The following is a 14,969-nucleotide window of genomic DNA, read 5'->3' as shown; positions in this document are numbered from 1 at the left end:
TCTATTCTAGTTCTTCTCGGGGAATGTTTTAATAGTTTAACAGTTTTAATCAATTAATTTTAATTTTAACTTGGATGATCTTGTAACAAGTTCAATATCAAAAGAAAGAACACCCCTACAGTACTGTCGCGTGTTCCGTGTGTGTGACGCGACAAATAACTTCACACCCGTCTTGGATCTAGCGAATTTATTGCACACTTTTCTCCACACTTACACAATTCATAATGTCGTTGCCCCAATTACTTCTCCTGCTGCAGTCACTTCCAGGCTTCAACTGTCTTGGTTCCATTCACTCGCTGCAACTCGTAAGTCATACTCAATACTGGCTCAACACTGGCGAATACTCTAGTTATGTAGCTTCCGCACTGGCCACACAGAAATCAGTGTACTGCCTAGCAACGGACTCCATAGACAACACACTGCTGTCCGGCAACAGATATCAGGTATTGTTGCCAGGCGTGTTTACCGAGCGTCGCGCAGCAACGGGATGAGTTGGGGTATGTGACGTCACTCGCACTTCCTGTTGCGCCATCCAAGCGTTCACAGAGTTGTCGCCTGGCAACGCGCCGATACAGTCCGCAACTCTCGCGTTGCTCGCGTGCCCTGAGGCTCGTGTGGCTCAACAGTTCCTGCGTAGAGCCAATACGTCACAGAATGGATCCATATTGGGCTTAGGTTCAGCACAGAAAAATCAGAAAAATGTATTCATTACTCCGTACGAGATTCCAACCCGACACCTCCAGAATAAAAGTCAGAAGCGTTGCCACTTGAGCTGCTGTCTCTTACGCCAGTGAACTGATCCGCTGCATGTGGATTCACAGTTGTAATGCAGACTTCTTCACTAATATATATCTCTCAATACATTATAAAAAGATACTGGATCGTGTATAACTGTTGCTCTGCAATGATAGTGTGATAGGCGGTTATATCAGGACAGTTTCTGGGCAACGGCTCGGTAATCACGTTCCCGCGGCAACAGATACGCATGCAGCGGGGGAAACGGGGTGTTGTCTACGCGATCCAAGCCGAGGAGTTAAGAAGGACAGAAGTGGGGCAACCACTTTAGTTAGTTAGTTTAGTTAGTTAGTTAGTTAAGAAGATTCCTCGTACTCATTTCTGTTAGAGGCTGAGTCGACTCAGGACTCGGCTGGGAGGATTACGTAGATTGGAAAAAAAAACACCTAACCGGGAATCGAACCCGCGACCTTCCAGCTTGTAACATAGTGCCTCAACCAACTACGTTATCGCGTGCCCCGACGTATGTATGGACTTAACTAAATTCGAAACCAAAGTTGTTACACAAAATGAAAATTATTCACCACTAATTAATGCGAGTTCTGTTCAGTTTTGTTGGTTCTCAAATTAAGCAAATGAGTGTTAAATATATAAGCAATCAATTAAGTTAATCCTTCCATGGTTAAATCGTAAACAGTTACAGTGATCCCACAAGCTGAGCACCAATTACCGTATTTACCACATATTTCTGATCATACGTAAATACAGGGCTTCCAGAATGAATGGCAGTGATTCAAAGACCTGCAACTCAGGAATGAATACAGACATGGCGCTGTTAGTAAATGTAAACTCTCAACTGTTTCATCGAAACTACTTGAGCATGCACCTCACACTGAAAACATCTGCTCACGCTGGTTCCTCGCTCGCGGATTTTTCTTTCCTGAAGATGGTGGCGATACGTTCCTCCGAAACGTTGGTTCACACAAGATCTACGCGACACCACATCCCAGAAGACGGTATTCTTCAGTTCTTTTTTTTTCTTCTTACACTTTTTGTTGTTGTGTAAGGTAGAAATTATAGTTTTCCTACTGCGCTGCGGCTCTTTTTGGCTCTTTTCTTTATGCTTTTGTTTGTCTAAAATGTAATTAGTAATATCTCCACTGTGCTGTCTCTGTAGTTTTCTTCGTAGTAGTTGTTGACTCGGCATATAAAAACAAATAATTCAAATGCTGTTATTGTTGTAAAAAACCCATTCCTTAATTACATATTACGTATACGTTTGCTTTAAATATGTCGGATATAACCTCAAAGTTTCGACCATGACCTTGTTCGTAATTATTTGCTTACAAACAACATTTCATACATAATAGTTACATTTATTGGTCATATCTACACCCTCATTATTTATCGCTCTGAAAATATTCGCAGTATCGACACGTCATTTTAGTATCTACGAAACGAAAACTACTGTAAGACATGTTCCATATTTTTCCGACAGCTATTGTCATGAAGTGGCGCTAGTGTCGTCCTCACTCACAGGTTTGTGCGTCAGCCATGTTGTTATTGGTGAATGTAGTTGGAACTTACTTGACTATTTGTGATTGTGGATTCCATTCGCGCCGTAAATAAAGACGAAACTGTGTTTGTGACACGTGTTACAAGGCAAGGCTCACAAAATACACAAACACCAAGCTGCTTTCAGCACTTAAAAGTTTTGTTGTTGGATACAATAGTGATTGTTTAAAGAGCAGATGTAGCTTTGTAAGTTATTCAATAAGGCACTGTATAAAGCGAAACAGTTATTTAGCACCGCTTCGACTGGTTGCTTAAATGCGTAGTCAGTGAATGAAAATGAATAAATTGATATTGTTGTAAAGTAACGTATTGATCTGAGTCTATTATTTTTTTATTGTTAGTGGGGTGGGACGAAGTCCCTTGTACTGCGGCCACTTCTGGCCTATTGTACCAGCCCCAGATGATAGGTGAGAGTGATTGTGGAGCAATTGGTGGAATGAAGATTGGCAAGGGAAACCGAAGTACTCGGAGAAAACCTGCCCCAGCGCCACTTTGTTCACCACAAATCCCACTTGACCAGACCCGGGATCGAACCCGGACCGCCGCGGTGGGGAGCCAGCGACTAACCGCTTGAACTGTGGCGCGACCGATCTCAGTCTAAATACGTCGCAGTAAGTCTTGGTGTCGAGCCCCATCTGGGGAATCATGACCAGATATTTATTACTCTTTGACATTTACGGTCTTGTTGTTGTGGGGCGCCCTCTCTGACGAGAGGACGGGTCTGCCTTTGTATACGTTGCAGGCTCTTGCCAGCGCAGTCTTTCTCAGGTCCGAGTCCTGGGACTCGTGACCATATTTTACTGTCTCAGATTTGAGACTTCCCTTTTCGTCGCCTCCTACGACTCGCAGGGTCACGGTGGGTGTATTCGACCCCACCTCCACACTGGTCTCGCTTCGGGGCCACTAATAGAGTTCCTAGTAACTTACTAGCCCTGGGGATAGTCCCCGGATCCATGACAGAACACTCTTGAATCTCAGTCTGAGTCTTAGATTACAACCGACGGTCAGTCGGCCAGTCTGTCTTGGAATAAAGCACCCATCTGGGGCTTACAACCAGATTTTTATTACTAGCCAGTTGCAGGTTTGTTGCTGTGGGGCGTTCTCTGACGAGAGGACAGGTCTGTCGTTTACAGCTGCTGCTGAGCCTCTCCAGCTCAGTCATTTTTGGGTCCCAGTCCCTCGGGACTCGCGACCATGTTTTACTGCCTCAGATTTGAGACTTCCCTTTTCGTCGGCTCCTATGACTCACAGGGTCACTGTGGAGGTATTCGACCCCACCTCCACACGGGGGTTTCCACTCTCGAATCAAGTGGAACTAGGCCCCCTGTTGGTCCGCGGGTCTTTATTCAGTATATTCAGACCGGCCCACCTAGCCAGATGGGCTCCCTCCTGCGCTACCGGAGGGCCGCCCTCTCTAGGGGTTACAGGCCCCCCCGAGAGATTACTCTCGAATCAATTACGTGTCGGCCCTTTATAACTCGGGCCGACCCGAATAGAGATGACCACCTCGAACAGTTCGTCTATTATTCAGTGTCTATCCGTTGCTAAGAAACGTATTTCAATCTCGTAGGAACGCTTTGATTTCTACAAACGTAGCCGTTGCCGTGGATACGCATTTTAGCGAACCTTTGTTTAACAATGGACTATTCCGGCTTTCAGGCGTTATGTCACAATATTATGCGTACTAAATAGGAAGTATATTGTATATATTTCCGCCAACTTTCCTCATTTTGGGAAAAAAAAGTAAATTTATAAAATCACCTTTACGTGTTTCTGTGTATCCCTTCAACAACTTTTGAACACCTGAACTCATCCTCCCGAAAATTGTTATGTGCATCATGCCACCTGAAACCATCCCAGCGGCTACTTCATAAATGCCTCCCATCAGTAATACAAACACCGCACACTCTCAAATTATTTAGGTGCTAGAATGCTTCAATCAATTGTCATAAAGCAGAGTGTGTGTATCATGCCACCTGAGGCCATTTCTACGGCGTAATTTCTAAATCATTCCCATCAGTAATACCAATATTGAAGCCTCTGAAATTGTTGAGATAACAACCTTAATATTGCCTGAATGCCTGAACCGATCGCCCCGAAACTTGGTATATAAACCATGACACATTAAGCCATCTCAGCGACATACATCATAAATCCGTCCCATCAGCGTCCCAAACTGTACTGTTTGATTTTTTATTTCATGATAAGTTCTTTACTACATGCATCAGATACTAAACATGTTGTGGAAGGATATTTTCCTGTTATTTATGTGAGGGCTAGGATCTCAGCTATGAATACTCACAAACATTGAGTCCACTGAAGGAAAAAGACAGATTTTCAAGAAACTGACCTAAATAAGCATTTTAATGAACATTTAAAAGCTGATGACACTCAGGCCACTGATTGGCAGACCCATCTACAGGTGTACAAGTAAAGATATCCCTGTTACAGGCCATGGAGGTCCATAGGGTTGTGAGACGTTGAGGGTTCCACATTATCTAGATAATCGGCTCACAGATGGCGATAAGGTTGTCAGCCTTAAGCACCGGCCGCCCTTTACCCCCCCCCCCAGGAAGATTCCTGGTACTCGTTTCCGAACCCATGGCCATAATGCGGCTAGAAGGATTAGGTAAATTAAAAAAATCCACCTCATCGGGACTCAAAGCCGTGACCTTCCGGCTTGTAGCATAGTGCCTCAACCAACTACGCTACAACAATAAAGTTTTGTTCCACTTTTCGTACCACTATAACCAATTTGTAGTCACAGGAAAGAAGGCAATTAGTTCTTCCCAGAACGTCTTGTTTTATTTTGTAAAATAAAACTTAAAAATTATTTGAAACCACATTTTCTCTGAATCGGATAATACGCAAAACGTTGCATAGGATTACGTGACATGAATGATGAGTTTCAGTAGTCGCCATGTAGGAAAATTGTTTCATCTTCGCTCACGAGGATAACCTGCTTCAGTACAGTTGGTATGCCTGGTAATGCTCTGCGTTACGGATGATGTACGATGATCTAGGAGAAGAGATGGGAGTTAATGGAAAAGAAAAATTGAGAGCAGTGACGGCGCTAACAAGGAGAGGAGAGCAGATGTGACTACATCAATCGTGGCCCATCTAAGCGTCTGGTATCTCAAGGAAATGAACACACTCAGCGTCTGAATGCAACAGAGACGCGGAAAACACAATACATAAAACATTCCGTATTGAGTTTTGAAGCTGCAGTCTTCCGTTAGAGAAACGTATGCCTGTATGAAGAGCGGCGTTTGTTTCCAACACGTAGAGCGTTTTTCTCTCAATAAATATTATCTTCCAGTCTATGGTTTTAAAACGTAATTAATGTTACATTATTAATTATGCAGAATATTATGTTATACTCTACAGGGTCCAGACCGGTTCTGGGATCCACCCAGCCTCATTTTCACTGGGTGCTGCACGCTATTTTCCCGGAGATAAAGCGGCCGGGGCGTGAAACTCATCATTTACCTCCATCTAGTACCGAGGTCGTGAAGATATGTGCCTACACTCCCCATAAATCTTTATTGCGTGGTGTTTAATTAATTAAGCAGAGGGAAAATTTTACTTGTTTACGTACTGTGAATTACATAAATGAATCGCAAAGCATCTGTAAAGTTTCGGCCACACAGCGCTACGCTATGTTCGCTACGTACGGTACGTACGCTGTGTACACTCTGCGACGCAGCTAACATAAGGAACATAGCGTACGTAGCGTACGGAAGTCTGTGTGGCCAGTCACATTGGCAATAAAGGGAGATATTTCCCTGTTCGTATAGCGAACATAGCGTACGTAGTGCTCTGTGTGGCCGAACCTTAACTGAAAGAAGCAGAAATGATATTTCGTAGTGTCTTCTTTGTTTTCGATTTTACGTGCTTCACTGGCCTTTATTTGCGCATGGGGCGGACACAAGCCGCTATTACGCATGTATTCACATTATGGATATCAGGTTCCGTACTCACAAACGAAATTAATTTGCATTTTTTTTAATATTCAGTACATGGAAACCTCCGAAAAACACTGAAGATCTCTATGAGGTGAGACGTTTGTGGCAAAGTCCATAAAGTACAATTCGAGCTTCATAAAACTCTCGGGTTGCATCTGATTAATAATAATGGAAATTAAATTCCTCACTTATCTTTTAATTTAAAATACTCCACCCAATATTAATTTCCATTGCAGGCGGTCAGTTTCCGAGATGAAGCATGCGGACAGAAAGAGAGATGACTTGCCCAGCATGTGTTCATTACATTCGCAAAAAGGAGACCAAAAGTGGCTGTTTTAACACTACGACTGTAAAATATTTCCCTATATTTTATACTCAGGCCATGCAAATAAGCCCCATAGATCCATTATACATACACATCTCCCTCCAGTTGTTTACGCCCTCCCCTACAGCGCACTTCCGCTAACCCCCTCACCCCAATCGTCTGACCTGTGTGTTCAGAGATTTGCTAGCGACAGCCTTATTAACGACAAGCGCTCTGAGCTAGCAGAAGAAGACCAGAGCCGATCACAATGGCTGTGCGGTCTAAGGCATGAACCGTCTTCACCGGCTCGAACACTGGGGTCGTGGTTTCGAATCCCACTCGAGGCATGCATGTCTGTGCGTTTATTGTGTCTGTGTTGTTCTATGGCTACGTAGTGGCCTTGCGACGGGCAAATCCCCCGTCCAAGGAATCCTATCGACTGTGTATTTTTTTCCTGTGGCGCTACAGCCCCAATTTGGACCTAGGCCTACCTCCATGAAACTCTCCGTTTCACTTCGGTTTACTACATCTTAGACATACGGTAGGACTCCTTGGGCGAGTGATCAGCTCGTCACAAGGCCTCTACCTAGGGATTAACTAGGGTTTCTAATATTACCAGCAATAGTAAGGTCGATGAGGCTAGTGCCTGGATGATAAAATATTTCAGTGAAGCTTCAGCAGTAAAAATATTTTCTTGTGAGGACATAAGCGTAATAAATGATATATGATTAATTTCCAATCCCATCCAAGCACCAAGCAATGAATTAGATGAAACAGAATTTAAAATACCCCCGATCAATGTTGTCGATAAGAGGATTTTTGTTGGGTTTTGGGGCACTTGAGAAGAGAGTAAATACTCTATCTTTGGGGTATTGGGACAACTAACAATAATAACTTGGTTATAGAACACAGAAGATGCCTGATGATGACCTAAATCATAGCTTGAAACATATAGCAAGAAATCCATGCTTATATTAAATAAGTAAGACACATCAACATGCTTTTATCTTCACCCGAAGATATCCTGCTTTATTGTTGTGTCGATAATTATAAATTATAAGATATTATACACACAACAGAATGTAATCTATAAATTTTTATCAGCCTCATTTATTATTTTTTATTTGTTTAAAAATGAGTGTGAATTACAAACGTGTCTTGTTACAAATATTGTAGGGTATGTTGATTATCTACGACATCACATGTGTACGTTCAATGTTGGCAGCACTGCTCACCCCTTACGTTGTCCAATACTTAACTGTAGGTATATTTTGTGTTGCCGGTTAGGTATTGTCACGTGTATGAGCGACTACAGACGGTGTCTGGATTGGTGATTGGATTTATTGAACACTTACAGATGGTAACTACAAGTAACTACAACGCTATCGCTTATTCACACACTCAGCAGTTCCCTAAAACACGTCTTCTTCTCAGTCTGCTGTGTCTTCACAAATCGTTGTCTGGTAACGGCTTCTAACGGCGGACGTTCCCCCTACTCTGGGTTCCCGAACTATTCCCGTGCCTCAGCTAAAAAGCTTCTGACAGCAACAGCTCCTAAGGTTAACCGCAGCAGTCCTCTAGCTAACTTATTCACTCACTAACCAACTATTCTTCATTTCTCTGCACTGCACTGCATTATACTAACTCCCAGGCTGGCTGCCATCTTATACCATCCTCCTACCCTTCTGACTGGCTCCAACTCAACTACTCTAGACTTGTCCTGCCTCTAACGGTACGGACTGCGTGGCTATTTCACTGTACAGCTTCAAAATTGTTGATAAGAAAGGTATATTACTTACTGTTTCTAATACCGGTATTTATTGTTCAAGTGACAAAGTTGGTACAGTTTACCTAGTTTAATACATTTTCGAAAATTCCACCGACAACATCAATGCACTTTGCAACTCGTGTGAGGACACGGCGTGTTTTCTCGTCTGAGTGCACCTTGACGTTCCTTTATGCGGGCGATAACATCCTTAGCTCTGACCCGGAAACCGTTCGGAATAAGACATGTGTACATATACACCTTTTTGCTTAGAATGACCGATACTATGACCTCCGAGAAAGTATCGCGCCATAGCTCAAGCGGTTAGTAGCTGGTTTTCCACCGCGGCGGCCCGGCTTCGATCCCGGGTCTGGTCAAGTGGGATTTGTGGTGGATAAAGTGGCGCTGGGACAGATTTTCTCCGAGTACTTCGGTTTCCCCTGCCAATCTACATCCCACCAATTGCTCCACAATCACCCTCACCTATCATCTGGGGCTAGTACAATAGGCCAGAAGTGGCCGCAGTACAAGGGACTTAGTCCCACCCCACTAGCAATAAAAAAATTACCTCCAAGAATATTGACCTTTCCTCCTGGGACATCCTGTATATTTGTTTTCTGAAGGCGACACGTGTTCCTGCATTCTCTGATTATAATATACTTGATGTCTTTGTCAAATTTTCCGTACAAGAATCACCATAAACATGCTTTCCGTCCCTAAGATAAGACTGATTTCCGTTCGTGTTGAAATGTAATTTAGAAATACTGACAGCGTCATTAATTAAACTAGAAGAAAGGAAAATTCTCCACAGCGTCCAGATGGGCTCTGGGGGCCACAAGGTCTCCCATCCAGTGGGTATCGGAGGGCTGTATTTCCGGGGGTAATGCGGCAGGGGCGTGAAGTAACCACTAATAATGTTGGAGCTATACCTCCACCCCCTAATAATTTAATGGCTTGGTTCTTAATTTTTGTAATTGATTACAGGGATAATTTTACTTTGCAAACAATAACTGCATGTATTCCATGTGTCTTGTATTTGCTTGAATTCGCAGGTACTTGAGGAATATATCAGTGGCTGGCGACCACCAGCCGACCATTGAGTTCAATCAAGATGGACGCTTGAAAGCCACAGAACTGACAATCGTAAACCTCAGACCCGGTCACGGGACAGCAGCTAATAGCCCTGTGTGGGAACAGGTCAGTCTCGGGAGCAACCTTATACACTGCATGATATAATTAAGTAACTAACTCCATGGAGCTAGTCCTTGAGAAGCCGCCAGTCGCTCAGCCCCCACCCCCCAATGGTCCCTATCCTGATCCACATAAATCCAGTCCGTATAAACCCAACCTGTTTCTCCAAGATTCATTTTTAGTCTACTTTCCTCATTTAAAAAAATACAGTAGACTTGTGAGACCATCTTGGTGTCTGTGTCTACATGTGTATCCCCGCAGTCGTTGCTAGGCAACGACTCGGTACACATACTTCCGCTGTAACGAATGCAATGGCAGTAATAGAAGAACTGCTGGACGCGTTGTTTTCTATGTGGTCCTTGTCTTGTCAAAGAGAAGTAAGCGATTAGTTTTTCTTTGAACTTCTTTCCTCCCACCAACGTCCAGTTCTTCCTAGCGGTTCTTTCCTATTGGAGTTTCCCCCCATTCGTGCTACATTCCCTACCCATCTCATCCTCATTGACTTGATCATTCTAATTATACTTGGCGAAGGGTACAAGTTATGAAGCTCCTCATTATGAAGTTTTCTCCAACCTGCTGTCACTTCACCCCCCCCCTTCTGTCTAAATATTCTCCTCAGCACCCTGTTCTCAAACACCCTCAGTCTATGTTCCTCCCGTAATATCAGAGACCAAGCTTCACACCCATACAGAACCACAGCAAGGTTTTTTTTTTCTTGAAATAGCTCCTCAATTATCATCACGAGGCTGAGTGGACCCCGTTCCAGACCCACTGCTTCTCAGAAAAGAATCTGGTAGTGCCGGGAATCGAACCCGAACCTCCGGATCTGTAGCCAGGAACTCTGACCACTAGACCACAGAGGCGGTCAGCAAGGCTAATTAACATTCGAAACTGCATCTCCTGAAGCAGGGATGCCTCAGACAATATAGCGACTAGACTAATCTCTGGGTGACTGACTGAGGTATAGGAGTTCGATTCCCGTCAGAGGTAACACATTCATCTTCTCCACACAACGTCTATATCGGATCTGAAACCCATCAAGTCTCCTATCAAAAGGGTACCGTGGGCTTTCCCCGGTGGATAAAGCGGCCGAGACATTAAGCTGTCCACTTACTTCCATCTAAAGCACAATAGATCACTGAAGGTCGCAGTGCGGGGGCCGGTTTTTATGGCTCATCCCTTACACACATACATACCTCCATCTAGTGCTGAGGTTAAGATTGAGTGAAGCGACACCTCCACTCCCTCGTACGTCTTTATATTGTAACATTTAGGCCCGTTTCTAGGAAACGAATTAGCTGCCGTTTTAGTTTAAGATATGTAAGTTGGGCATGATCTGCCCTGTAAAGCCCGTGCTGACACAGGACTTGTGTATACTGCAAAAGGAAGAATTTTCGATAACTTGTTATATGTGAGAAATATACACTTGACGAAATGCCAAGCGTATTCATAAGAGACAGACCCATCTTCTCGACAGAGCGGATGTTACATAAGGACTATTACCGCAAGGGTTCAGTTGGGGGAAAAAAAAAATTCTGGTCGTGCTCCTCAAGGGTCCTGACACCAAGACGAACTGATTGGCGATAAACCGCCAGTCGTAAAGTAAAGACTTTGAACGGCTTGATTCGCAAATCAGTCACTGCGAATCACTGTCGGTTGAAGAGAAAGCTAGATGAGGAAACAGCCGTAACCCAGTCTTAGCCAGGCATTTATTGTGAGTTATTGTAATTGACTGTGATTACAAGTGATTGTAAAAGAAACTCAATAAATCGAATCGTCCAATCGAAAACCCGTTATTATTAGTCACGCAGCCATAAACACGTAACCGTATCTTGATTCTTAATTAAACAAAGGGAAATGTTTTACATTACATGTAACCATTAATACTTGTAGGACCACATTACAAATCTCCTAAGAAGAAACATCTATTCTGTTGTACTGATGATCAGTTATGTCCTCATCATGCTGTTACGTCATGAAGTTGTAACAATGAATGGTGACTGCTTTGGTCTAATTGATTTTGTTGTTCAAAGGGGCCTACGCCTCTCTAATATAGCTTTGAGAGTAGCTCATGCATTGAGCAAGCAATCTTTAAAAAAAAAAAACTCCGTGATTTTAGTCCTCAAGCGAACTATACCGACCGAGCGACCGCCGCTTGTCGACGAAGTTTAGTACCAATTTTTATGGATAGAGGGTACCGCGTGGTCAGCGCAACGAATCCCCACGACCGTTAATTTCAGCTTTCTAGACCTGAGCCTCTATTTTCTTGAAATAGCTCCTCAGTTATCATCACGAGGAAGAGTGGACCCCGTTCCAGACCCACTACTTTTCAGAAAAGAATATGGTAGCGCTGAGAATCGAACCCAGACCTCTGGATCTGTAACCAAGAACGCTGACCACTAAACCACAGCTTATTCATTAAAAGTCCTGTGTATTTAACGTTATCCGCGACATAGCGAACTTGATTCCCTCTTACACTGACAGTGAAATGCAACCGTGACCACACTACGATATACATCTAATTATCGCATGCAGTACAGCTTTTGTTGAAACATAATTGATTCTTTGTGCAAATACATTTATCAAAGCAATTCCAGTTAATCGAATGCCAACGTTGCTCAATGCTACATTGGCACCATTGTATGTTCTGTTTTCTTTCTTCTTTCTGCCTTCATGACGTCATTCATAGTCACAGTTCATGTGACTGTTGCACGCATCAGCTACCAGTTCTACCGAAAGCCATTATAATTAGCGTGACTAATAATAATGGGTTCTGTATTAGATGAATAGATTTATTGGACACTCGCAAGTTGTAACTATAAATGATTATAACAATCTAAAAAATGCTGTAACTATCACACACAAAATAAAATCTTCAACATCTCCTTGCTAGCCGTTGCTTGGTAACGAATCTTATTTGGTTAATACTTTAACTATGTTATATTTTAGCGTCCTGTTGCACTGATTTATGTCCATGATTTATTCTGACCGTCTTACAGTGCATACATTTATTCACCTACTCTTCTCACTTGCACTACATGTTTCGGCNGTGTGTTATACTGCTGGGCCTGCTGGGTATGTGTGTGTGTGTGTGTGTGTGTGTGTGTGCGCGCGCGCTGTCTTCGTATTGAGATACGACATAAGGGTGACAAATCCTGAACAGTTTTAATATTTTTAATATTTAAAATTTATCAATATATATGACGAATATATATTTTAGTATAAAGACAACAGGGCATGCAATGAAGTAGTTCGACGTACATCGAAAAGCACCTGAAGATGGCACTTTTGTGCTGAAACATGTAGTGCAAGAGAGAAGAGTAAGGTGAATAAATGTATGCACTGTAGGAAGGTCAGAATAAATCATAATACTTTAACTATTGAACTGTCTTCTGAATTCTCTTGAACGAATGAATCTCTGATTGAATTGAATTCACAAATCAAGTCCTTTTTATAACTGCCAGAAAACCTAATAGAGATCACGTCCTCCAAGGCTTCAATTTTTGCCTCAGAAATAATGTGTTAGTTCCCAAGCAACCGTTTAGTTTTGTAAATTTTCACAACTTTCAGTTTTCGTATCCAAGGAAACCGTTTTCCGTAACTAATTGGTTTCCAGAAATCAGTCTCCCCGTGACGTGTTCGTCCATTTGTTTCCTATCAATGGCCCACATGTCACAAAATTAATTTTCAAAGGCTGACGTAAAAATTTGTGTCACTATCCGATTATGACGCGCCCTAAAAGATGTTTTAGACAGAGTGTATTAGAATCTTTTCAACAGTTGTAGGCTTCCCATTAGAAAGAGAACTTAATTTCTCATTTAACCTCCTACTTATGTTTCAGTAATTGAGCCGAATATTATCCCCGCAAGGAACTGAAATCGAATCCAGTTTACAGATGATAAATTGAAAACGCTGTCAGTGCAATTCGTTTATTGGTTGTGTGTCCCTGTATGTAAAGTTTACAGCCGCGGGCTGACTGTCAACACTAGAACGCTCTGGCTGTCGTAGCGGCAAAAGTGGGAACTACATGTTGGTGGTGTTTTCATTCGTGGCGCTTTGTTTTGTTCAAGTCCTGGGGGAAAGTGCTGCAGGGCGTAAGCACTGAAGTGGGCTTGACAACAATCATTTGTGTAGCCTTGATTGTATCGATGTCCCAATGACAGGAAAACATGCTCTTATATATAAATTTCGAAGTACAGGTGATTAAAGTACAATTGAAAAACACACTTTTAATGCAAATAAGAGTTGATATATCAAAATAGCATTTTAAACAAAGATAAAATGTAGGTACACATGCTTTCTAATAGAGAGGGTGCACCGTTATTTCCCCGAAGATACAAAATATGTAGTTCTACCAGATTTTCTGAGAAGTAGTGGTTCTGGAACGGGGTTCACTCAGCCTCGTGAGGATAACTGAGGAGCTATTGCAAGGAAATAGCGGCTCCGGTCTAGAAAATCTAGATTAATGGCTGTGGGGATTCTTTGCGCTGACCACGTGACACACTCTATCCGCAAAAGTTGGCACTAATCTTACCGCCCTTCTCTCCTCCTTGCTTGGTGCTCACACTTTGGGCGCCACCTCTCCCTTACCGCCCTTTTCTCCACCTCCTACCTTTTCCTTCTTCTTTCTCACACGCTGGGTCGCCACTTCTAGTAGGTTCTTCTTTCTTGTTGCTAAATATCGCAGGGTTAATTTAAAAGGAGGGGGTTTTGTTGTTCTGGTAGAGCTGAGTACCTCTTATCTCAGAGCCTTGAACGGGCCACAACTCCGAAAGGAATAAATTAACACCACAAATCACAAGCACATCTCAAGTTTTGGACGAATTATATTGAACACTTGTTAATCACTTTTAATACAGTTTCAATGTCAGTAACCTTTATGTTTAACTGTTTCTGAGCTTACATCTGTTTCTATCACTTCCCGGTTTCCGAATTTACGTCTGATTCCTTCTACTCCCGTTTGCAGACTTTACGTCTATTTCTCACGACCCTTGGTTTCAGAATGTACGTCTGTTTCCTTCACTTCCCGTTTGCAGACTTTACGTCTGATTCCTTCTACTCCCGTTTGCAGACTTTACGTCTGATTCCTTCTACTCCCGTTTGCAGAATGATGCTAAAACATGACGCTTCCTCAAACCTTCAATTCCAGCTTTCACCAGCGTCCCTGCTCTGTCACACCCTTAAATTTTAGTGATTGGCTAATTTTGAAAAATAGGAGTATCTTAATTAGATATTCCTCCACTCCGCTTAAAGCTTACAAGCGTTTAAGGATTTTTGACTCCAACGTATTTTTGTCAGAAAGTGACAAATGCTTACGCGTCGCTTGGGCCCTAAAAACTTCACTCTTTTTTAAGTTATGGCATGTACAAACTGCCAAGTATTGAATTTACAAAAGATTTCTTTACCCTATTCTTTAACGCAGCTTTCACTAATA

General features: G+C 42.7%; 1 protein-coding gene across 6 annotated transcripts in view; it reads left to right on the top strand.

The window, feature by feature from the left end:
- The window catches only part of LOC111872686 (glutamate receptor ionotropic, NMDA 2B), a 309,458-nt gene that overhangs the window by 208,910 nt on the left and 85,579 nt on the right, over positions 1-14,969 (top strand). For all 6 annotated transcript variants that reach the window (XM_023866807.2, XM_033754788.1, XM_033754785.1 and 3 more), the window contains exon 8: positions 9,397-9,541. In XM_023866807.2, the coding sequence (XP_023722575.1) occupies positions 9,397-9,541 (145 nt within the window). The remainder of the gene's footprint in view (positions 1-9,396; positions 9,542-14,969) is intronic.

Source organism: Cryptotermes secundus, unplaced genomic scaffold (genome assembly GCF_002891405.2).
Source record: "Cryptotermes secundus unplaced genomic scaffold, Csec_1.0 scaffold143, whole genome shotgun sequence".
NCBI classification, from domain to species: Eukaryota; Metazoa; Arthropoda; class Insecta; order Blattodea; family Kalotermitidae; genus Cryptotermes; species Cryptotermes secundus.
Note: the sequence above shows the minus strand (reverse complement) of the source record. Positions and strands in the feature narration are given on the sequence as shown.